Source organism: Cannabis sativa, chromosome X (assembly GCF_029168945.1).
Source record: "Cannabis sativa cultivar Pink pepper isolate KNU-18-1 chromosome X, ASM2916894v1, whole genome shotgun sequence".
NCBI classification, from domain to species: Eukaryota; Viridiplantae; Streptophyta; class Magnoliopsida; order Rosales; family Cannabaceae; genus Cannabis; species Cannabis sativa.
Window position 1 is genome coordinate 16496408 of NC_083610.1, and position 25728 is coordinate 16522135.

Genomic DNA, 25728 nt, shown 5'->3' on the forward strand with positions numbered 1-25728 from the left:
TCAAAAATTAATGTAGTGGTACTGGTAACAATTACCATCATATAGCTTACTAAAGTAGAAAATTGATAGTAGTAATCGGTTATTATACCAATAAATTTTCAATACAACTAATTCGACCGATTATTTTAAAAATAAATATATCAATTTCTAAATAATAAAATATGTGAAAAAAATCCCATAAGAAAAAAGTCAAAAAATACACAGTTAAATGTTGCATATTTATTAAACTTAAAGAGATATTTGTATATTTTTATTTCTGATTTCCTCTTTTTTTTTTTCTAAAGAATTTCATTCATTTGCTTCACATCAAACTAACTACATAGTACATTAAAATAAAATAAATTTTGTAGTAGATGTTAGGTTATTTTTAGTATTAATTTTAGATTAAGTTTAGTATATTTTTAATTAAGTTTTAATCGTGTTTGGAGCATTTTTACGCTTGTTATCTTTTATTTTTACAGATTTAAAATAGAAGAAGATTAGAAAAATATCAGAGAAAAAGATGGGAAAAAGATAAAAAATATCATGATATTTAAAATAGAGAAAATTGTGGAAGCCGAAACTTCAAGCCTTAATTCGACGATGTTTTGTTCAGATTTTGGAAAAAATCAAAACATGAAAGTTCTAGATCTCTCTTTTATCTTTCCAGGACATCTTGAATCGTCAAATTCCGAGCAATATTGAGAGAGATATGGCCAAAATACTATCAGTCAACGCAGCAGAAAAAATATCTCGTTTGAGGTTTCCCAAAAATTTAAATCCGAATGGGAATTTAAATATTGCGTTTTTTTCCATATGTGGAGAGATCAACTGCAATATTGGAGGCATTCTTCAGAGGGTTTTCAACATTCTTCTCTTCTCTATTTTCATGTCTTTTCTTAAAGTTAATATGTGTGATTGTGCTCTCATAAACATGAGTAGCTAAACACTTTATTAGGGTTAGATGGATATTGTTTGACATTGTTTATGGTTTTAATATGATTTATTTTCCCTCTAATTTCTATGTATTCTATTTTATTTGTGCTTAATTACTTTTAATTGTCTGATCACCAATTATCTGTCTATGAGTTTGATGCGAGATCTGAGAAGTGAGTATCAAATATGCTATAGTAAAATAGAACTGAATTTCGATATAGGACGAGAGTACCTATATGGTTTAGATAGCTTATAGGGTTTTTATGCTTAATGCCTGTTGCATGTTAAATTTATCACGAGAGTAGAAAGTTTACATGTAATTGAGGTTTATATATCTGAGAAGACTATAAATTACCTTAGTAAACCTGCTATTGCATAGGAATTAATATTAGGAAAATAATCATATTAGGCCATAATCAATAGAAACAATTGAAATCGACACCCTAGTTTATTAACTATTAATTTTCTCGAATTGTTGCTTCCAACTATTTTTCTTATACTTCATTGTTTTTTTTTCCTATCTTTTATTTAATCAAATAGAAGTAAAAATTTAATTTTAACGTACTTAAACTTGTTGCTATAATTTTAAACACTACGCAAGTATACGCAATCAAGTAGTAAATCTCACACAGGTGAGGTCGATCCCACAGGGAATTGGATTAAGTACCACTAAATTATACTTATGATTCTATTCGGTAAATCAAAAGCAATTATGATTTAAAACAGTAAAATATGAAAGAAATTCAGAAAACTTAAAAACACACTTTAAGGTTGAGCAAGATGAGGCAATAGGGAGGAGAATCCTGTTGTTGTTTACCCAAATTGTTAATGATTAATTACTACCCTATTCTTGGAGTGAATGACAGATTATGAAATAACCTAGCTCCTTTCAGATCTTCTAGATTCTAAATCACATGTTATCTAATTAATTCCTTAATTAAACTAACATGAAATCAGCATTAAGTAATAATCTACTCGTCACATAAGTCATGTAAATACTTTCGTTTCACATAGAACATCGATTATCTTAATTTTAGCATTCTCAATTCTCACTTTTCAGATTTTGAATTGAGATCATAGAGCATGCACAAGGTGATCAATCTTAAACATGAAATTAAACACAAATTAAGATAATTTCACACACAAGAATTGAGGAATGGTAATTAAACATTAACTAGGAAAACATTAAACAACAATCATCATCCTCCCTAAATGGGAAATTTAGTTCAGAAATAAATCCATAACCATTCCTATAGCAATATTCAACATAAATAAATTAAAGAGGAATAAAGAAAAAGAACTGTTTGAGGATGAATTACGGATCTTCACTTGAATCTCTATGCTCTTCCCGCCGCTCTCGAGTGTGTTTTAGGGTTCCAAATCGCTCTTTCTGACTTTCAATCGCAGTTTTCTATTTATAATTGAAATTTAGGGTTCGATGGACGAAAATGCCCCTGGTCCGTACGGGATCTCGCCGCGGCCAAGCTTCCTCTCGCCGCGGCGAGAAATTGCCAAATTTAGGCCCTCTCTGTATCTCGTAACTCGCCGCGGCGAGCCTCTTCATCGCCGAGGCGACTGATGCTTCTGAATTCTCGAGATCTAGCCGCGGCCAAGTTGTGTTTAGCCGTGGCCAGATATGCACAAAAACTCAAAAATTAAGTTTTTCTTCGGCTCAGCACGTCTTTTAATGAATTTCTCACTTTTAGAGACCTCTTTTACTCCAAAGAACCTGAAAACATAGAAAACAAGCGTAATTCCGTCCCAACACAGCTAAAGATGCACATAAATTGGATCCAAAACATAGGCTAAAAATAGCCTAACAAACTCCCCCAAACTGACTCTTTACTCGTCCCCGAGTAAACTAAGACTAAACTAAAAAAAACTGACAATGATAGCTGAACTTTCCAATAATTAAATTGTTACCACCACCTGCACAACTTCAATCCATCAATAACCAGAATTTCAACTTGCCAACTCTAAGAACTAAGTTGAATGTGCAATTTACAAGTAAGTAATTCATACAAACATAAAGCATCGCAATTTCCATCAATATCACAACTGTTCTAACTTTCCAACATCCCACTAACACATGATCAATAAGTTTGAATGACATACCTCTCTCCACTAATGTTGACAAATTTCTATCTGGAATCAATAGGTCTTTTTCGGTTAAAATCACATGGCTTAGGTACATGGGTAGGTGAGAAGTCATTTAGGCTATACTATACCATAAGCACAATTATACCAAACAAGCCTAGACATTTATTTTGCTTTCTTTCCATATATCCCAAAAACAAAAATAAGAGATTGCAAATTTTTTTCTTATGTGTGCCTCATAATTTTCTTAACTTTTTTTCAAGAAGACACATTTTTTTTCATAGGCGCAACACACAATATTATTCTTTTTTTTTCAATCTCTCATTCCTACACTTTATATTTTTTCACTTACAGCACTTATTCCCCCCAAACTTGCTTCAAGGCTCATGGCATAATAAGATATGTTCAGGGTGAAAAGAGTTGAAGATAACGAATTTAGCTCAGTTAAGTGGTGAAATTTTTTTTTTTCAAACAGGCTAAGGCTCAACTTTGGGTATACTATGGTAAAAAATTCATAGGCAGGCTTGAAAGGCTCAATCGTTCCAAAGAAAACTTGCCTAAATCACTTTCCAAACAAAAATCATCAAGGATTTCGCTTCAAGAGAGTATGTCAAACAAATTCTATTCCATGTTCAATCAATCATTCCACAATCCAAATAGAACAGAGGTGATACGTGAGAATAGCAAATGTTTTAAATCTACATGAATCACTTCCTAGCACACATCCAATTTAATTCAAACAGTTGCAAGTCAAGCACACAGTTATGTTTCAATCCATTGCACAAGTGAATAACAACAATTTAATCCATCTTTCAATTTAACTATCACGCAAGACTAAAAAAAACTAAAACAAACTAAACTAAAACAAATAAACTGAAAAATTTAAGTCTCCCCCCCCCAAACTAAAATGCACATTGTCCCCAATGTATGAAAATAAACCAGGGTGAGAGAAACTTACCTGAGCCCCATCAGAAGGGATCAAGTCCACCCTTTGCATTCAAAAGAGCCCTCGCACTAAATGAAGAAAATTTACCACCAATAGTGTTGATTTCAGAGTTTTGCACAAGAGTAAGCTCACCTTCAGAACTACCACACATCAATCTTTTCCAACGACGCTGAATCGTTCGAAGTCGCTCTTTAGGCTTTGCTTTCTTCTTATCAGCTTTAACAAAAGAACCCTTCACCATCTCAATCTTGCAACAGGTAGGAATGTCAGTTGGGGCAAAAACATTAAAATTGACCTCTTCATCTTGGACTCGCAACTTTAACTCCCCCTTTTGAACATCTATTAATGCTCGACCCGTGGCCAAGAATGGTCTTCCCAAAATAATGGGAATAGTTGAATCTTCCTCCATATCAAGAATTAAGAAATCAGCAGGGAAGATAAACTTACCAACCTTCACCAGTACATCTTCAATTATGCCACGAGGATGAGTTAGAGAACGATCCGCTAGTTGTAGAGTCACTGTTGTGGGCTTTGCTTTTCCCAATCCTAGCCTTTTGAAGACAGACAACGGCATTAGATTAATGCTTGCTCCCAGATCACATAGAGCTTTAGTTTCCACTGAACCCCCTATAGAGCATGGAATATTGAAACTACCCGGATCTTTAAGCTTGGGCGGTAGTTTCTTTTGCAAAATGGCGCTACACTCCTCAGTTAATGCCACTGTTTCATAGTCCTCCATTTTTCTCTTCTTAGACAATATCTCCTTCATGAACTTCACATAACGGGGCATTTGTTCCAAGGCTTCAGCAAAAGGAATGTTGATGTGTAGTCTTTTGAAGACCTCTAGAAATTTTGTAAACTGCTTGTCTAGATTGGTCTTTCGGAGTCTCTGAGGATAAGGTATCTTCACATGATGATCAATACTGATTGGTGGAGACTGTTGTGGTGGTGCAGGGCTATCAGTAGCCTTCTTTTCCTTTGGTGCCGGTGTCTGTGCCTGTTGATCCTGAGCCCCATCTTCAACTGGTTGCTTGCCACTAGGTCCTTCATAACTCTTTCCACTCCTCAAGGAAATTGCTTTACATTGCTCTTTTCCTTTTGCCTCACTAGTGCTAGGTGAATTTCCTTGAGCTTGGTTTGCCACTTGAGTAGACAATTGTTCCATTTGAGTTTCTAGAGTTTTAATAGAGGCTCTAGTCTCCATCATGAATTGGAGCAATAAATCAGCTTGGATATTGGAGCCTCCACTAGGACTTTGTTGTTGGTTTTGTTGGGGCTGATTTCTCTGCTGGTAGAACCCCTGTTGGTTGTGCCCATAATTATTATTTTGGGAGTAGTTCCCAATGGCTTTTGCTTGATCCATTGGCAAATTATCCACATCTGCCTGACACTCTGAAAAGTGATGGTTGCCTCCACATATCTCACAAATAACTTGGGCTTGTTTAGCTTGCCCTGCAATCAGCTTTGTCAAGGCCTCAACTTGAGCTGTCAACTTTGTGATGGCATCAACCTCTAGCACACCAGCTACTTTCTTAGTTTGACTCCTTTCAGTTGGCCACTGCTGATTATTTAGAGCCATCTCCTCCAATAGATCGTACGCCTCATTAGCACTCTTTCTCATAAAAGCTCCACCAGCTGCTGCATCTATCAGAGTTCTAGTGTTACCAACCAACCCGTTGTAGAAATTGTGAACCAGCATCCACTTTTCTATGCCATGATGAGGGCATTTTCTGATTAGATCTTTAAACCTCTCCCAAGCCTCATGGAGAGATTCATTATCTTGCTGACAGAAGTTGTTTATTTCTCCTCGTAGCTTTGCAGACTTTGCTGGAGGGAAGAATTTAGACAAAAATTTTGTTGCTAAGTCTGTCCATGTTGCTATAGAATTTGGTGGCAAGGAGATCAACCAACTCTTGGCTCGCTCTCTCAGTGAGAATGGAAACAGTCTCAAACGGATGGCGTCATCACTAACCCCATTGACTTTGAAGGTCTGACATAACTCCATGAAGTTCGATAGATGCAGATTGGGGTCTTCAGAAGGGAGTCCACCAAACTGGACTGAAGACTGCACCATTTGTAGTATGGCAGGCTTAATCTCGAAATTGTTTGCATCCACTGCCGGTGGCCTGATACATGACTGCACTCCCGTCAGAGTAGGGAGAATGTAATCTCTCAAGCTACGGCCATTGGCTTGATCTTCCACGGCACCTCCATTATTACCGTTATTACCCCCATTGTTTCCAGCATTATTGTTCACATTCGCAGCCATGATCTCTGATGTTTCAGCAGTTGCTGAAACTCTTTCTTGCCTCTTGTTCTTTCGATTCCTCCTGCAAGTTTTCTCAATTTCAGGATCAACTGGTAATATGACTGTTTGTCCTTGGCGGCGCATGCACTTAGGATTCCTGAAATGGATGAAGAAAATCTTGCAAGAAAAAGGTTAGAAAAATCAGCAAGAGAAAATATACCAAAGTAGAAGTTAGTATAATTTTATGTAATATTAATCTTTAACAATTCCCCGGCAACGGCGCCAAAAACTTGTTGCGATATTTAGCACACGCAAGTGTACGTATCGTTATAAGTAGTAAACTCACTAGGAGTGAGGTCGATCCCACAGGGAGTAGATCCTTGTGAAGAGGAACTCATTGAACATGAAATCACAAGCAAGGTTATGGATAGCCAAGTGGAGAGTGAGCAACAAGAAAAAAGGTTGTTCGATGAAAGTGTAGATACTGTGACATTGGAGGATGAGGAAGAACATGGCATCATTGATTCGACTTCATCAATGATATTGACTAATAAATCACTACTGAATCCATATATTTCATCTGCACCATATTATATCCTCTACAAGCCACAAAAGATTTCTCCCCAACCTCATCATCCAAAGACTTATGTTGTTGGTGCTGACTTTGGTTCAAACTCATCACTTGCCAAGCTTGAAGGCAAGTACAACAACAATTTTCAAGTTGTCTTGCATGACGCTTATTATGGGCGTCAACCGATTATTGATGTGGCACCCAGGTAAGTTTCCTTTCCTTTTTCTTTAATGTCACATTGGGGACAATGTGTCACTTTAGTTTGGGGGGAGCAGTGACTTAATTTTTATTTGTCAAGCACACAGTTATGTTTCAATCCATTGCACAAGTGAATAACAACAATTTAATCCATCTTTCAATTTAACTATCACGCAAGACTAAAAAAAACTAAAACAAACTAAACTAAAACAAATAAACTGAAAAATTTAAGTCTCCCCCCCCCCAAACTAAACTGCACATTGTCCCCAATGTATGAAAATAAACCAGGGTGAGAGAAACTTACCTGAGCCCCATCAGAAGGGATCAAGTCCACCCTTTGCATTCAAAAGAGCCCTCGCACTAAATGAAGAAAATTTACCACCAATAGTGTTGATTTCAGAGTTTTGCACAAGAGTAAGCTCACCTTCAGAACTACCACACATCAATCTTTTCCAACGACGCTGAATCGTTCGAAGTCGCTCTTTAGGCTTTGCTTTCTTCTTATCAGCTTTAACAAAAGAACCCTTCACCATCTCGATCTTGCAACAGGTAGGAATGTCAGTTGGGGCAAAAACATTAAAATTGACCTCTTCATCTTGGACTCGCAACTTTAACTCCCCCTTTTGAACATCTATTAATGCTCGACCCGTGGCCAAGAATGGTCTTCCCAAAATAATGGGAATAGTTGAATCTTCCTCCATATCAAGAATTAAGAAATCAGCAGGGAAGATAAACTTACCAACCTTCACCAGTACATCTTCAATTATGCCACGAGGATGAGTTAGAGAACGATCCGCTAGTTGTAGAGTCACTGTTGTGGGCTTTGCTTTTCCCAATCCTAGCCTTTTGAAGACAGACAACGGCATTAGATTAATGCTTGCTCCCAGATCACATAGAGCTTTAGTTTCCACCGAACCCCCTATAGAGCATGGAATATTGAAACTACCCGGATCTTTAAGCTTGGGCGGTAGTTTCTTTTGCAAAATGGCGCTACACTCCTCAGTTAATGCCACTGTTTCATAGTCCTCCATTTTTCTCTTCTTAGACAATATCTCCTTCATGAACTTCACATAACGGGGCATTTGTTCCAAGGCTTCAGCAAAAGGAATGTTGATGTGTAGTCTTTTGAAGACCTCTAGAAATTTTGTAAACGCTTGTCTAGATTGGTCTTTCGGAGTCTCTGAGGATAAGGTATCTTCACATGATGATCAATACCGATTGGTGGAGGCTTGTTGTGGTGGTGCGGGGCTATCGGTAGCCTTCTTTTCCTTTGGTGCGGTGTACGTACTGTTGATCCCGAGCCCCATCTTCAATCGGTTGCTTGCCACTAGGTCCTTCATAACTCTTTCCACTCCTCAAGGAAATTGCTTTACATTGCTCTTTTCCTTTTGCCTCACTAGTGCTAGGTGAATTTCCTTGAGCTTGGTTTGCCACTTGAGTAGACAATTGTTCCATTTGAGTTTCTAGAGTTTTAATAGAGGCTCTAGTCTCCATCATGAATTGGAGCAATAAATCAGCTTGGATATTGGAGCCTCCACTAGGACTTTGTTGTTGGTTTTGTTGGGGCTGATTTCTCTGCTGGTAGAACCCCTGTTGGTTGTGCCCATAATTATTATTTTGGGAGTAGTTCCCAATGGCTTTTGCTTGATCCATTGGCAAATTATCCACATGCGACACTCTGAAAAGTGATGGTTGCCTCCACATATCTCACAAATAACTTGGGCTTGTTTAGCTTGCCCTGCAATCAGCTTTGTCAAGGCCTCAACTTGAGCTGTCAACTTTGTGATGGCATCAACCTCTAGCACACCAGCTACTTTCTTAGTTTGACTCCTTTCAGTTGGCCACTGCTGATTATTTAGAGCCATCTCCTCCAATAGATCGTACGCCTCATTAGCACTCTTTCTCATAAAAGCTCCACCAGCTGCTGCATCTATCAGAGTTCTAGTGTTACCAACCAACCCGTTGTAGAAATTGTGAACCAGCATCCACTTTTCTATGCCATGATGAGGGCATTTTCTGATTAGATCTTTAAACCTCTCCCAAGCCTCATGGAGAGATTCATTATCTTGCTGACAGAAGTTGTTTATTTCTCCTCGTAGCTTTGCAGACTTTGCTGGAGGGAAGAATTTAGACAAAAATTTTGTTGCTAAGTCTGTCCATGTTGCTATAGAATTTGGTGGCAAGGAGATCAACCAACTCTTGGCTCGCTCTCTCAGTGAGAATGGAAACAGTCTCAAACGGATGGCGTCATCACTAACCCCATTGACTTTGAAGGTCTGACATAACTCCATGAAGTTCGATAGATGCAGATTGGGGTCTTCAGAAGGGAGTCCACCAAACTGGACTGAAGACTGCACCATTTGTAGTATGGCAGGCTTAATCTCGAAATTGTTTGCATCCACTGCCGGTGGCCTGATACATGACTGCACTCCCGTCAGAGTAGGGAGAATGTAATCTCTCAAGCTACGGCCATTAGCTTGATCTTCCACGGCACCTCCATTATTACCGTTATTACCCCCATTGTTTCCAGCATTATTGTTCACATTCGCAGCCATGATCTCTGATGTTTCGGCGATTCTTTGAAACTCTTTCTTGCCTCTTGTTCTTTCGATTCCTCCTGCAAGTTTTCTCAATTTCAGGATCAACTGGTAATATGACTGTTTGTCCTTGGCGGCGCATGCACTTAGGATTCCTGAAATGGATGAAGAAAATCTTGCAAGAAAAAGGTTAGAAAAATCAGCAAGAGAAAATATACCAAAGTAGAAGTTAGTATAATTTTATGTAATATTAATCTTTAACAATTCCCCGGCAACGGCGCCAAAAACTTGTTGCGATATTTAGCACACGCAAGTGTACGTATCGTTATAAGTAGTAAACTCACTAGGAGTGAGGTCGATCCCACAGGGAGTGTAGTTAAGTACGTTAAAATTAAATTTTTACTTCTATTTGATTAAATAAAAGATAGGAAAAAAAAACAATGAAGTATAAGAAAAATAGTTGGAAGCAACAATTCGAGAAAATTAATAGTTAATAAACTAGGGTGTCGATTTCAATTGTTTCTATTGATTATGGCCTAATATGATTATTTTCCTAATATTAATTCCTATGCAATAGCAGGTTTACTAAGGTAATTTATAGTCTTCTCAGATATATAAACCTCAATTACATGTAAACTTTCTACTCTCGTGATAAATTTAACATGCAACAGGCATTAAGCATAAAAACCCTATAAGCTATCTAAACCATATAGGTACTCTCGTCCTATATCGAAATTCAGTTCTATTTTACTATAGCATATTTGATACTCACTTCTCAGATCTCGCATCAAACTCATAGACAGATAATTGGTGATCAGACAATTAAAAGTAATTAAGCACAAATAAAATAGAATACATAGAAATTAGAGGGAAAATAAATCATATTAAAACCATAAACAATGTCAAACAATATCCATCTAACCCTAATAAAGTGTTTAGCTACTCATGTTTATGAGAGCACAATCACACATATTAACTTTAAGAAAAGACATGAAAATAGAGAAGAGAAGAATGTTGAAAACCCTCTGAAGAATGCCTCCAATATTGCAGTTGATCTCTCCACTTTGCATCTGTATTCTCTCTTTTTTTTTCTCTCTAAAATTGCTTGATGAAATCAACTCCATTCTTCCCTTTATATAGGCATTGAAGGCCTAAAAATATGGAAAAAAACGCAATATTTAAATTCCCATTCGGATTTAAATTTTTGGGAAACCTCAAACGAGATATTTTTTCTGCTGCGTTGACTGATAGTATTTTGGCCATATCTCTCTCAATATTGCTCGGAATTTGACGATTCAAGATGTTCTGGAAAGATAAAAGAGAGATCTAGAACTTTCATGTTTTGATTTTTTCCAAAATCTGAACAAAACATCGTCGAATTAAGGCTTGAAGTTTCGGCTTCCACAATTTTCTCTATTTTAAATATCATGATATTTTTTATCTTTTTCCCATCTTTTTCTCTGATATTTTTCTAATCTTCTTCTATTTTAAATCTGTAAAAATAAAAGATAACAAGCGTAAAAATGCTCCAAACACGATTAAAACTTAATTAAAAATATACTAAACTTAATCTAAAATTAATACTAAAAATAACCTAACAAATTCCCCCAAACTAAGCTTTTACTCGTCCTCGAGTAAAACACTAAATAAACATTAAACAAGTCAATCTCCAAAACACGAGTAATTTTCAAGTAGGTTCAATAATATGATTAAGAAAAAAATTCACTTATGCATATAATCCAGAATTTTAGTTCAATTACACCCTTGACAGATTTCAATTTATTTTCATTTAGCTCATGAAACCATAGAATGCAATTAACTAACAATTAAACCACTTTATGCATGCCAATTAAAATAAACAATCCACTAACCCAAAATTTCATATGCTTGTAATACTTACTATTCTCCACTAATATAGATTAATGCACAACCAAGAATCAGAAGGTCTTTCTAGGCTTGTATTGTTAGGCTTAGGTAAGGTAGTTGAAATGGTCATTTAGGCTTTCCTATACCATAAGCTTCTCAAATTATGTCACCCACAATATTTTTCACACAATTCCAATACCCTTTTTTCTAATTACATGAGAGATATATTCTTCAACAAGGGTGCAACAACTTTATATTTATTTTTTTTTCTAGATTTGACACTAGTTGTCAGATTTTTCTTTCTTTTCTCCTTTTTTTTCAAGTTGTTGTCAATCAATTTTTTTTTTTTTTATATTCTCTCAATTTTCACACTTTTTTCCACTCACATACAACAAACTTCCATCCAAATTCCCCAAACTAAAGATCTACTTATGGTATGATTAGAATTGAAATTTTGGGTATTTATGGGTTTATCTTTTTAGGCTCAATATGTGTAGAAAAAAATAAGTTAAGGCTCAAAAAGGGTAACTAGGATAAAATTATAGGGATGGCTTGACAAGCACAATCGATCCAAAAAAATTGCCTAAATCACTTTCCTAGTCATGCATAATCTATTATTTCGCCTCAAATAGCAAGCAAGCAAGTTCTAGAATTTTCTAGACAACTTTCCACATGTCAAATTAGCATACATAAATCAATTCAATTGCGAGAAAATTACCTAATATGATTCTATGCTCAAAATTGAAATTAGTCAAGAACGTAATATCACCAAGCACACGGATTTTTCGAAAATAAGTGAACTTTTCAAATCATGCTATCTACCTACTTTCAGATTGACTCATATTAAGAAAATTTACTCAAAACAATAAAAACTAAAAATTAAAAGACATAAAACTTAAAAAAAAAACTCACAAATAAAAATTAAGTCACTGCTCCCCCCAAACTAAAGTGACACATTGTCCCCAATGTGACATTAAAGAAAAAGGAAAGGAAACTTACCTGGGTGCCACATCAATAAGCGGTTGACGCCCATAATAAGCGTCATGCAAGACAACTTGAAAATTGTTGTTGTACTTGCCTTCAAGCTTGGCAAGTGATGAGTTTGAACCAAAGTCAGCACCAACAACATAAGTCTTTGGATGATGAGGTTGGGGAGAAATCTTTTGTGGCTTGTAGAGGATATAATATGGTGCAGATGAAATATATGGATTCAGTAGTGATTTATTAGTCAATATCATTGATGAAGTCGAATCAATGATGCCATGTTCTTCCTCATCCTCCAATGTCACAGTATCTACACTTTCATCGAACAACTTTTTTTCTTGTTGCTCACTCTCCACTTGGCTATCCATAACCTTGCTTGTGATTTCATGTTCAATGAGTTCCTCTTCACAAGGATCTTGATCTTCAATTGTAGGCTCATTATCTTCCTTGTACTCAACTAATGACCCTTCTTCATTGTAGCAATAACTCTCATAACTTTCAGTATTGGAGTTATTACATTCTGAATCATGAGCCACTAAATTATCACATAAGGATCTCACCATGTTTGTTAAGCGATTAATCTCTCCTGGAAGTGATTGAAGAAGTGCTAGTAGTTGTTCCTCTTTTTCAGATTGTTGAGATGAATTTGGGCAATAAGGTGGGTATTGGTGACTCCAACCCTGAAGTGATGGATCCCAATGCCAATCGTAATCAAAATCTGCCATATTATTCAATAGATCTATTACATCATAGCCTCTCATTAGTAGAGGCACTCCAGTTGCCTTTGCTCCATAATCAACCCAACTTCTTGTTTCATTATTAAGTCCATTATAAAAGAGCCACGTAAAACATCCACTTGAGAACGTGGGATAACATCTCTCTCCATACTCTTTAAATCTCCTCCAAGCAGAATAGAATGGTTCATTATGTTGTTGGGCAAAATCCTCAAGATATAGCATCTGGATTTACCTTGCAGGTCAAGCTCATCAATAAAACATTAGTAAAATAATAAAAAAAAAAAACTAAATTAGTACTAAAAAGATAAAAATTTGAAAAAAAATAATACTAAAACTAAAAAGAAAAACCAAATTAGAACAAAATTTAATTTTTAATAATATTAACTATCACTCCCCGGCAACGGCGCCAAAAACTTGTTGCTATAATTTTAAACACTACGCAAGTATACGCAATCAAGTAGTAAATCTCACACAGGTGAGGTCGATCCCACAGGGAATTGGATTAAGTACCACTAAATTATACTTATGATTCTATTCGGTAAATCAAAAGCAATTATGATTTAAAACAGTAAAATATGAAAGAAATTCAGAAAACTTAAAAACACACTTTAAGGTTGAGCAAGATGAGGCAATAGGGAGGAGAATCCTGTTGTTGTTTACCCAAATTGTTAATGATTAATTACTACCCTATTCTTGGAGTGATAGTGGGATGTTGGAAAGTTAGAACAGTTGTGATATTGATGGAAATTGCGATGCTTTATGTTTGTATGAATTACTTACTTGTAAATTGCACATTCAACTTAGTTCTTAGAGTTGGCAAGTTGAAATTCTGGTTATTGATGGATTGAAGTTGTGCAGGTGGTGGTAACAATTTAATTATTGGAAAGTTCAGCTATCATTGTCAGTTTTTTTTAGTTTAGTCTTAGTTTACTCGGGGACGAGTAAAGAGTCAGTTTGGGGGAGTTTGTTAGGCTATTTTTAGCCTATGTTTTGGATCCAATTTATGTGCATCTTTAGCTGTGTTGGGACGGAATTACGCTTGTTTTCTATGTTTTCAGGTTCTTTGGAGTAAAAGAGGTCTCGGGTGCAGAAATTCATTAAAAGACGTGCTGAGCCGAAGAAAAACTTAATTTTTGAGTTTTTGTGCATATCTGGCCACGGCTAAACACAACTTGGCCGCGGCTAGATCTCGAGAATTCAGAAGCATCAGTCGCCTCGGCGATGAAGAGGCTCGCCGCGGCGAGTTACGAGATACAGAGAGGGCCTAAATTTGGCAATTTCTCGCCGCGGCGAGAGGAAGCTTGGCCGCGGCGAGATCCCGTACGGACCAGGGGCATTTTCGTCCATCGAACCCTAAATTTCAATTATAAATAGAAAACTGCGATTGAAAGTCAGAAAGAGCGATTTGGAACCCTAAAACACAGCTGAGAGCGGCAGGAAGAGCATAGAGATTCAAGTGAAGATCCAGAATTCATCCTCAAACAGTTCTTTTCTTTATTCCTCTTTAATTTATTTATGTTGAATATTGCTATAGGAATGGTTATGGATTTATTTCTGAACTAAATTTCCCATTTAGGGAGGATGATGATTGTTGTTTAATGTTTTCCTAGTTAATGTTTAATTACCATTCCTCAATTCTTGTGTGTGAAATTATCTTAATTTGTGTTTAATTTCATGTTTAAGATTGATCACCTTGTGCATGCTCTATGATCTCAATTCAAAATCTGAAAAGTGAGAATTGAGAATGCTAAAATTAAGATAATCGATGTTCTATGTGAAACGAAAGTATTTACATGACTTATGTGACGAGTAGATTATTACTTAATGCTGATTTCATGTTAGTTTAATTAAGGAATTAATTAGATAACATGTGATTTAGAATCTAGAAGATCTGAAAGGAGCTAGGTTATTTCATAATCTGTCATTCACTCCAAGAATAGGGTAGTAATTAATCATTAACAATTTGGGTAAACAACAACAGGATTCTCCTCCCTATTGCCTCATCTTGCTCAACCTTAAAGTGTGTTTTTAAGTTTTCTGAATTTCTTTCATATTTTACTGTTTTAAATCATAATTGCTTTTGATTTACCGAATAGAATCATAAGTATAATTTAGTGGTACTTAATCCAATTCCCTGTGGGATCGACCTCACCTGTGTGAGATTTACTACTTGATTGCGTATACTTGCGTAGTGTTTAAAATTATAGCAACAGTAGACATTCTATCTTCTATTTATACATGCATTTTTCTGAAAGAACCAAAAAACACAATCTATATAGTCATATTTATATAATCTACATTTTCCTGTGTTGTGTGTGTGTGTGTGGCTCTTGTGTATATATAAATATCTATAGAATAAACAATATTCTACTCTGTGTCTTTACAAATGAATGAAAGCATATGGTACTAAGAACATTTGGGTAGCCTATGCAAAGTCAAAATCATATCTTTTTAGTCTATACTACAAACCATTTCTAGGTAGGTAGTGCGCAAACCAGCTGTGTAGTGACTGTAGTCATCACAATTATGTGTGCAATTTTTTACACTAGAATTAAGAAGATGGAATTTCAATTGGATGAGGACAAATGGAAGAGAATGAAATAGTTAGTAGATTATATTTGCTTGGCGGAGAAATAGAAAAGATAAGAGGAAACACCTTAAAACAAATATATGTTGTTTAAATTAAACAATAGTATAATTGAATTTGGTTCCAATATACTCTCTCCTTCCTAAAATCAAAATCTTCTATGTTTTTCTTATTCTTCCAAACATTAGATTAAAGTTCGACAATACAAGTAAGTGGTATGTTGTTAGTTGTTATTGGTCCTATGATTCAATATTATGTCTTACATTTTTTAATTAAAAAATAAAATATAAAAAATTATTAATTACATAAACACTACCTCTTGTAATATTAAGCACATTATTATGCTTAATAACAATTGCTCAAATGTTAACAACGCAGCTTTACTTATAATGATAATTCGATGATCACTGAAAATATTAATTTACTAATAATTATCTAGAAAATTATCAAAGGAGGGTAACTAAAGAAACATATTAATTAAGATTGATATATATATTTATTGTGAATATTATTATGGGACACTAAAGTATTTAATACCATTACGAGATTTTATTTTATAATTGATTAACAATTTTTTATAATCTTTATTAAAATAAAATAAGTAAACTTGAAATTAAATTGTACCAATAATAATATTACATTTTATAAGAATGCTAGAGGCACCATGAATATTTTTTACCATTTCTCATATACTCATATAGAACTTCATCAAGAAAAAAAAAAAAAAAGGATGGATTTTTAGGAATAAATAAAAGTCAATAATGTGTTTAGTACACGAGGGGGCCGAGGGTGACTGCTAATTATTTAATAATTAAGTTACTGAAAAGAGAGGCTGCTAATGATGATTTGTGTAAGCTTCATTATCCTCATACGTCTTTTTTTCTTTTTTGTGAAACCTAGTTCTCCAAGAAGTTTGTCTCACTACTTTCTAATCTTAATTTAATAATCACTCATCATTCTTACCCATATGGCCCCTCACATCATTTCTATCTTCTCATTCATTATTCAATAAATCTTTGTTTGCCCTCTATGAATGACCACTTGTTTCTAAATGGTCCCACTAAACTTTAACTTCTGAATAGTGACCTTTTTCTCTTTTCTCCTTTTTTTTTTCTTCGTTAAAACGGCTCCTTTAGCCAGATCATGTACGTATATATATATGCATACATTGTTGTACATGTATACGAATACGAATATAAAGTAATAAATGATTACCCTTTGAGCTTTCGATTGTAAAGAAGTATTTTTATGATTATTATTAAAATTAAAACGTAGTATTTATGTGAACCAACATGGCAGAAATCTTCTTTTATTCATGAATTTACTACAAAGGTGAAGCCCGATATCGATTGTTGCATTAAGTGATTATTTATATACAAGACATAAACATTTAATAAACTGTTCTCAAATTCCAGCAACCAAGCCTTACTGATCATTTAAAACCAACTTGAACTACTACAACTAATGATCTCCCATTTTTATATATATCCAGAAGAAATATATTCAAGATTCGCACCTTTAATACCATACTCCAGCCCTGTCTGCCTTCTTAAAGGAAATATCTCCTCCGAACTCGTTTCTTGGTCAAAGGTGAAGGAGTTTCTCCATTACCGGGGAATTCCCATTTGACGACATCACCGTCCCAAGAAGAGCTTACCAGCATAGGGTAATAAGGGTGCCAACTACAATCTCGGACGGGAGATTTGTGATGCTTGAGCGTCGCAACTAGTGCACCACTTACCTGTAAGAAAATAAGAAAGTAAGTAATCCGTGAGGACAGATCACTATGGATGTAGAGGCAAGGCATCAACATTCATCACATAATAAAACTTTAGGTTGGCACAAGCTATACTTGGCCATTATTGTGCATTGAAATCAGGCTACCAGGTTAGTTGGGAACATTTACTAACACTGACACATGTGAATTGAAATTTTCTTCCAATAAAAGATTGGTTACTCACTTGACATATTTTAGGTAACAATATTATTTACCTATTGACTGTCAAGAGTATAATATTGTAGCAAATCTTTAAATAAGCTAGAAGCAAATGAACCTTCATGAGCCAATTTCTATGAGAAGTACAGGAATAATAAAGAAAAAAATATGGCATCCCCAGACTTTTCCCTCTCATCATCATTACAGTTTGGCAGTAAAACAAGAAAAATACTTCAGAATAACGAGAAAACAGTGTAAACTGTAACTACGTACCAAATCGTATATATAAACGCAGGAATTGTGAGATCCTGTGTAGATGTACTTCTGACCAGTGCTGCAATTTTTAAAGAACCAGAAATATTTCAATCAAAATAATAAATATTCATCACCAATAGCAAATTGTGACAGTGTTAGTTTAAATGTATCCAACCTATTGAGAATTCAGCATTTTCTTTTCTATTTGAAACAAAATAAACAATAATAACAATATTAATTATTATGATTATTGCTTACCTGTATGCTGGTGAGAAGTAGCAGCGGATAAGTGTACGCAGGACTGAATGACCCCTATATGTAAAGATTGATTGATCACACGGATGTTTTAAATCCTTTGCTTGGGTTGGATAGTCCATCCATCTGTAGTCCCATTCATAGTTTCTATACGCTGGAGTGCTGAAAATACAAAAATGGGAAGGAAAAATAGGTTGGACTTTAAAGGATTCTGATCAAATGGAAAAAAAATTGTGAAATGTGAGTTATATATTATCAAGATAATGTTTTCCGAGCTATATGATATGTCATAAATCATTGCATAACAATATAAGAGGACAGAGTTGAGTTCAGTGAAACGGATTAACAACGCTCAAATTATTATATCATTGCATAGCAATATCTTCTCACAATTCCCTGTTCCTATATCCCCAGCTAGTTTGTGCTATAACTCCCTTTGCAGATGGTAACATATGGCTATGAGACTTGCATCCAAATTCTATTAATTCCTTTATGAAGTTACAAATTATACAATCAAGATCAAAGATAGTATCTATCAGAAGTTTCTTAAACCAAATGAAGATTTCAGAAGATAAGCATACCTAATAGTAGTATTAGAGGATATTCCCCTGATATCCCAAAGTTTAATAGCCTGATCTTTACCATTTGAAATGAGATAACGACCATCTCCCCTAGTGTCGATGAAGGTAATACCTTCCAGGTGTCCAGTCAAGACCCCTGTTGGTTTCCCGTTAGCATTAAAGCAACGCCTGTCCCAGACCTACACAAAGCTATAACATTATCCTCAATATTACACCGCCTCTGCTCATTGTGGGCCTGACATGTACCCAGCATGCAAACCCAGTACTACACTTGGGTATAGGAACGAATTGCAGAAATAGACATTGATATAAGTGATGCTGATTCTCATAAGTTAACAATATCCATTCAATACAAGTAAAATGTAAAACAATATTAATTCCTTCAAAAAAAAATAACTACAGTTTAAGTGGTATTAGAATTGGTAATGGCCTTCTCTACCAGGCCAAACCACAACATAGATCGGATGCCACATTTCTTGGTGCAGCATGCATTTTCTTTTTTCAAGGGAAAACTAATAAATAAACATATTGTATGAAAAGAAAAACAAAGAAGGATACACTTTTGCTATATTTACCTTACAGAGAGCATCATCACTCCCAGAATATATAAGATGGCCACTTTCATCAGCGAAACATACAGTGTTCACGTCTGACTGCAAAATGAAAGTCATGCAAAAAGGTAATTACACATTAGTCAGTATAATGAAGCAAATATGAAAACATTGACTTGGAAAACAATGAGTAGTCTCAACATAAATAGGTAGATGAAGCACAAATGAAGAAAAAACACATAAACTGAGTCAAAGATTCCACATTAAGTTTTCAATGATAAAATGTATGCCATCAAAAAACAATAAGAGAGGGGTATAATAAAGACTTCTATGATATGGCTATATACCGAGTGTGCCCGAATCCGAAGGGATTGCTTATTCGCATTAAGATCGTAAACATATATGGAATCATCACTACTTCCAGCAACAAGTTCTCTTCCATCAGTCGAAAATTTCACAGAAAAAATACCAAAGGAATAACCTCCATCATCATCGGCAGAAAAATCCAAACCTTCATGTATTTCCTGCAAAACAAATAAACATTTTATATTTTGGGAAAGGTAACTATCCAAGAACAGAGATATCCAGGGTTTAAGTGAAATTTTATAAACGCCAAAGCAATCATTTACAGTTACAATCTTGCAACAGTATTTAAAAAGCCAAAATTACAGAAAAACTCATTTTTCTTTTAGTGACAAATTAGAATATCATTGTCCAAATAAATTATAATTCATTTCATACAGTAACGTTAGCTAGTGACTCCGTTTCAGCAGACCCCACGTTAACAATATGGACAATAGGTGACATACTGGCATAAACCTGCAATACCAAAACATAAGTCTGTTAGATTAAAGATAAGGTCTTCAATGACACTTTGAGAAAAATCCTCAAATTACTGAAAGATATGTGAACAAAAGGAATTTACTAAACGCAGCAAAAAGCATACAAAAGTTGAGCCATGTTATGTGGAAAATCAAATTCTGTTACCAATAATTTTGTCCTAGTTCCCAGAAACCATAAATCTCATGTATAAAACAAAAGGCATTTCAAAATTATGAAGAGCAAAAACACCAATTATACATAAAGTACAAATGATATACAACTTACCAGATGACGTTGATCTGCGGAAAGAGATGTATCAGTAATAGTCCATCGCAAACTTTTGGCAACAATATTTTTCTGCACTTTCCAGCCTTTGTCCACGTTATATACTCTAATATTACTTCCCTGGAATTTGCAAATGAATATTCTTTCAGAATGGTAGGTAGGACTTGAAAATTTCCTTAAAGGAATGACGAAATGAAAAATTTAAAATTCCAACATCAAGTTTTCAGTAATGGAATCTACAATAATTCCCATTAATTTCAAATGTTACTTGTTTCTGTCATTTTGTCTCAGCAAGCTCACCAAGGATTTAAGTCTTTATTTCAACATTTAGAAGATTTAAAATTTTCTTTTCTGGCATTAGATTAAATACCTGGAATCCAGCCACAAAAAGAGAACCATCAGCAGAAAACTGAGAGACATATGCCCGGGAATTCATTTGGTCCACAAGCCATGGACCATTAACTGGCAAATATCTGCTTAAAACATGACAACAATCTGCAGATGAGAACCTTCCTCTTCCAGAATAATTACCTTCTCGACGTGCAAGCATCTTCACTGTAGACACTTGCTGCTCCCTCCTCCCAGGTTCAACATGGCTTAGCAACTCATGAGGTCCTGATCTTAACTTCGTAATCTGGGCTATCTCATGGTCTAGAACATTTAATGGTCTGGTGGATCTTTGACTACTACTGACTTCAGGGATGTTTTTCTCACCATCACAGATATCAGACTCTAACTCCAATCTACTCATTGAATAGCCCATCTCATCAACGTCTGCAGCTTCAGCTTCAGCTGTAACATACATCTCAATGAGACCAAACGGAATATTTGCTACAACAAAATTACTCAAATTGAAGTTGAACCTTCATATCACTCCCACGTGTGTTCCAGCCATTTGAACTCTGAAAAGCCAAGTCATAGAACACCCATAAGAAACATAATGGGAGCCCCAATACACCCATTGTTCAAATTCTCATTTCGGTCAAAGAAAATCAAATCAACAAACAAACAAATAAATAAACCCCCTCAAACTAATCACTGACTAAAATATTTTATTTTGCATTTTCTTCTATCTTTAAAGTCAGCCAAATTGTTGCAGTGTGACAGTGAGTTAACTGAAAGGAAAGTGTGTGGACTTCCTGCTACATGAATTGAAACTGAAAATACTGCATTTTCTCGGGAAAATTCTGATTTTTTTTCTTCCCCATTCGAAACAAACAAAAGATAACAAAAACCAATTTCCCAATATCCTCAGCAGAATCAGAATATCATAAATATACCTCACCAACACCCCCAAAAATTCATCCAAAAAAAAAAAAACATCCGCATCACATAACCGAACCATTTCAAAATAAAATCTATAAAAAAATGAGTTTCAAGACTAAATAATTTAATAGTTATCCATCACGAAATTAAACAATTGACCAATTAAATAGCTGGGAAATGAAAATCGGAAAGAAAAGAAAATCCCAAAAAAACAAATTCAAAGCTAATCAGGCACTGAAACAAACCAAAAAATTAATATAATAGAAGGTTGGAGCACAAGGAAAATAGATTTTTAAGGAGAACTTACCTGACCTGTTAAAATTATGAAGCTAAATTTGTTGTCGGTCTCAAAATTTCTTCGGTTTACATTACGATACGAGTAGATAATATGTGTAGTTATATATATTAGCGGGTAAAGAGTATAACTTATTTATTAAAAATATAAAATAATAATAATAATAATAATAGGGTCACTATTCACTATTCAGTATTGTGAAAAAAAAAATTATGGGGTTGGAATGGGCAACAAAACAGAAGAGAGGACTTGTGATTGAGAAATGCTAAAGGTACTTTTTTTTGTGTCAATATTTTTTTTAATCCAATTAAGTATCTGTTTTCATATAGTTTAATATAATAATTTTTAAGGAGTATTACTAACTAATCGCAACGCGACATGTGAAGAAGGTGTTAGGTACTACTGGTGCCTAGTAGCAATACTCTGATTGAGAAATATTAAAGGTCACTAGTAGTGTCTATCACCTTTATATGTGTTAATATTCTTAACAGCAATTAGGAGTGTTCATCAAACCGCTAAAACTGCTCAAACTGCTTGCACCACATCGCACCCCAAAAAAAATATGGTTTGAAATTCTTTGCGGTGCAGTCGCGGTTTGAATTTTTTTTAAACCGCACGGTGCTGTGCAGTTTGTGGTTTTGAATTGTTAATATGCGATTTAAACCGCACCGCACCATACATTATAAAAATACTAATTTTTATATTTATTTAGGTCCAATATGTGAATGTCCAACCCAAAGCCCACTAATTATTGTATTGTTGAAACTTAATTTATTTTTTTTCATTTTTATTTTCAAGCCTTATGTTCAGGGCCGGCCCTGAGGGTAGGCGGGCTAGGCGTGCACCTCGGGCCCCCGACCGCTCAGGGCCCCGAAATTGTGAAAAAAAATATTAATATATAAATAAAATATTAAATATGAAGAAAATATAATAAAAATTGTTTGGTGTAGTGGTAAAAGGTCTTACTTTAAAGTAAGAGGTCAATGATCAATTCCCAACTCTTACTTTTTAATTTTTTTAAAAAAAATATTTAATATGTAGTTACGAGGGATTGAACCTTGGATCTCTTAAGTTTTTTCCAAAACTTTACCATTACACTAAGCACCAGATCTATAATTTTCATTATAGTTAAACTATATATATAAGCGCTGCAAAATTTAATTTCGCCTTAGGCTCCATATACCTTAGGGTCGGCCCTGCTTATGTTATTTTTGATAAGTGTTGCTCAAAACTTTATTGTATTTGTGATTGTTTAATTATTTGGTGATAGTCCAAATCGCAAAAATTGTACCGCACCATTTTTTGCGGTGCATTTTTTAGTTTCGCAGTGCGGGTGCAGTTCGAGAAATTGAAAAAAACTGCATGTGTGAGTTGGTTTGAAAAAATTGTTTAAACTGCACCATCCACATCGCGAACACCCCTAATAGCAATGCTCCTTGTGATTTGGGCTCCACTTGCACTTGTTGTTATATAAATCACCACGTGTACTCACCAACTATATTTATTATTTCTTTAAAAAAAAAATTGTGTGTTTTGTCCATCATAATTTATATTACAGTTAGTTTTGGAAATTGATTAATTAAATTTATGAGAAAAAAAGAAGAATTTGGATGAAGGAAAAAAAAAAAAAAGGCTAATTAGTTTTTTTTCCCTCTGAACTTTTTTGGCTGTTAAAAATTCTTCTCGAATTATTAAAATTGTTAAATTTAAGGACTTTTGTCTAATTTTAGTAAAAAAATTCTAACATGGATGAAAGTTTAAGGGGCATTATTTAGTACATATCAAAGTTTGATGGACATGATTTGGCAAATATCAAATTTTGGGGAGCATGATTTAGTACATAAACAATTATTGAAACAGTAAATTGAATGAAAATAGACAAAAGTCCTTAAATTTAACAATCTCAATAGTTCGAGGGGAATTTTTAACGGCCAAAAAAATTCAAGGACACAATTTAGTACATGTCAAAATTCAGGGGAAAAAATTACTAATTAACCATTAAAAAAAAAACTTGTGTGTGTTTTACCCCATCCATCATAAGATTTTCATAATTAAATAAATGTTATTTTGTTTTTTTTTTTCCGGTAAAGAAAGTCCTCACAAATTTTTATTCATTTATTTTGGGAAAAATTATATATTGTATGGCGTGCCCTTGTAAGTTGTCTATTGCTATCCAACGTCAATGCAATTGGAGAGCAAGTATTTTATTTAATAAAAAAAATGATAATAAATTGAAAGTGAACCCAATTAAATTATGTGGTCCAATACCTTATGTACAAGTGGCTTGGTTCAATTGAATATTACTTATTGGATTGTATGTTTAGTCAATGATAAATAATAATGATTAATCCTATTTGTTAATCTTTTTCAAAAAAAAATCCTCTTTGTTCATTTTGAATAAGAATATACTTTCTCTAAGAAAAAAAATATAATAATAATGACAAAAATCTTATACCATTTATTTTAAAAAATCAATGATTATTTAAAAAATTATAATATTAATTCTTGCAGCTTAATGCTAGAAGAAGGGCTGTGCTGCAAGATGCTCTTCAAGTGGCTATTGTTTCAGCCTTCAGGCAGGCCCACCCAAGTTCATCAGGAGTTTTGGAGCAAAAATTTTAATTTGAGTTTTTTCTTTTAACAAATTAGTTTTTTTGGTATATAATGGTAAAATTTTAAAATAGGTATTTTGAATATTTAATTATATTTATACCATTTTTAAAAATAAATGGGTCTTTTCAATAAAATAATTATATATTTATTAAATAAATAGTGTTACAAAACTAAAAGATGGTATTTTTAAAAATAAATTGGGCTTTTTTCTAAAGAGATTTATAGGAAGAAATTAGACTCTATACTATTTTTATATGTCTCTTTTTATATTGTCTTTTTTTAATTTTATTCTCTTTTTTAAATCTATCATTTTTACTTCTTTTTTTAAATACTGTACCAATTTTGCCCCTGTCACTTCAAGATACTCTCCATATGACTCTCTTACGTCATGGTATATTGGGTACAGTATATAAAAAGAGATATGTTTCAATTAAATATAAATTAGAGGTAGATTTGGTTAATTGATAAATAAAAAAAATATTTTTTCAATTTATAGTTGACGTGGGCAATACCCATCCTAAAATTATCCCAAGTCAAGCACGCTTAACTGTGGAGTTCTTTCGTGATGGGCTACCGAAAAACAAGATGCACCTTGTTGATATAGGTAGTACCAATCAATCCATTTAATCCATACTTAAGCGGGCTTGACCTGGGGGTAATTTCAAGATGGGTGACCTCCTGAGAAATTTTCCCAAGAAGTGTGCGAGTGAGGACAAAGCATGCTAGAAACACTCATGTTGGTTTGTAGGGTTAGTCATCAATCCAGGAAGCAGCTAGAGTGGCGTACTCATGTATAAGAGCCATCATTCCATGGGTGTAAGGGCCCAATGGAGACTTAAAGCGGGGATGTTACAAATAGTATCAAAGCCTTTACCTAGCCGGAAGTGTGGTCAACGAGGATGTCGAACCCGGTAAGGGGGGTTATTGTGACAGTCAGTAGTCTCGTGATCCGTAGGGAAAATACCGGGTAAGCTATGCAATCCCACACCGCCTGGGGAAGGTCAAGTGGGATGATTATGAGATTGTGTAGGTATGGGACTACACAGCTGAAAAGGGTTTAAATTGATTGATTGATACTACTTATATCAACAATGTGCATCTTATTTTTCGGTAGCCATCACGAAAGAACTCTACGGTTAAGCGTGCTTGACCTGAGAGTAAATTCAAGATGGGTGACCTCCTG

At 34.6% G+C, this 25728-nt stretch overlaps 3 protein-coding genes and 2 non-coding genes across 10 annotated transcripts; 2 read left to right on the forward strand and 3 right to left on the reverse strand.

Annotated features, from left to right (window-relative positions):
* Nucleotides 1–3340: 3340 nt before the first annotated feature.
* LOC133032572 (uncharacterized) lies at nt 3341–4937 on the reverse strand. The gene has a single exon (XM_061106564.1). The coding sequence runs from the start codon at nt 4746–4748 to the stop codon at nt 3981–3983; it is 768 nt and encodes a 255-aa protein (XP_060962547.1). The 5' UTR covers nt 4749–4937; the 3' UTR covers nt 3341–3980.
* Nucleotides 4938–5667: 730 nt separating this feature from the next.
* LOC133032824 (small nucleolar RNA R71) lies at nt 5668–5774 on the forward strand. The gene has a single exon (XR_009685411.1). It is a non-coding gene; the product is annotated as a small nucleolar RNA R71 (small nucleolar RNA).
* Nucleotides 5734–8093, reverse strand: LOC133032066 (uncharacterized). The gene is made up of 3 exons (XM_061105885.1): nt 7501–8093; nt 5902–6084; nt 5734–5785 (listed from the first exon to the last, which is right to left on the reverse strand). The coding sequence occupies exons 1-3, from the start codon at nt 8055–8057 to the stop codon at nt 5734–5736; spliced, it is 792 nt and encodes a 263-aa protein (XP_060961868.1). The 5' UTR covers nt 8058–8093.
* Nucleotides 8094–8970: 877 nt separating this feature from the next.
* Nucleotides 8971–9077, forward strand: LOC133032825 (small nucleolar RNA R71). Its single transcript, XR_009685412.1, has one exon. It is a non-coding gene; the product is annotated as a small nucleolar RNA R71 (small nucleolar RNA).
* Nucleotides 9078–16963: 7886 nt separating this feature from the next.
* Nucleotides 16964–22144, reverse strand: LOC115702843 (LEC14B protein). 6 transcript variants are annotated; one of them, XM_030630303.2, is made up of 11 exons: nt 21945–22144; nt 21235–21273; nt 20742–21163; nt 20372–20491; nt 20006–20083; nt 19612–19788; nt 19289–19366; nt 18714–18892; nt 18136–18294; nt 17896–17956; nt 16964–17427 (listed from the first exon to the last, which is right to left on the reverse strand). In XM_030630303.2, exons 3-11 carry the CDS (start codon nt 21132–21134, stop codon nt 17236–17238), a joined length of 1437 nt encoding a protein of 478 aa, XP_030486163.2. In that variant the 5' UTR covers nt 21135–21163; nt 21235–21273; nt 21945–22144; the 3' UTR covers nt 16964–17235. The 6 variants fall into 6 exon arrangements, with proteins under 6 accessions (XP_030486163.2, XP_030486170.2, XP_030486178.2 ...); XM_030630310.2 differs by having other exon boundaries at nt 21950–22128; XM_030630318.2 differs by having other exon boundaries at nt 20742–21157; nt 21945–22059.
* Between the last annotated feature and the right edge of the window lie 3584 nt (nt 22145–25728).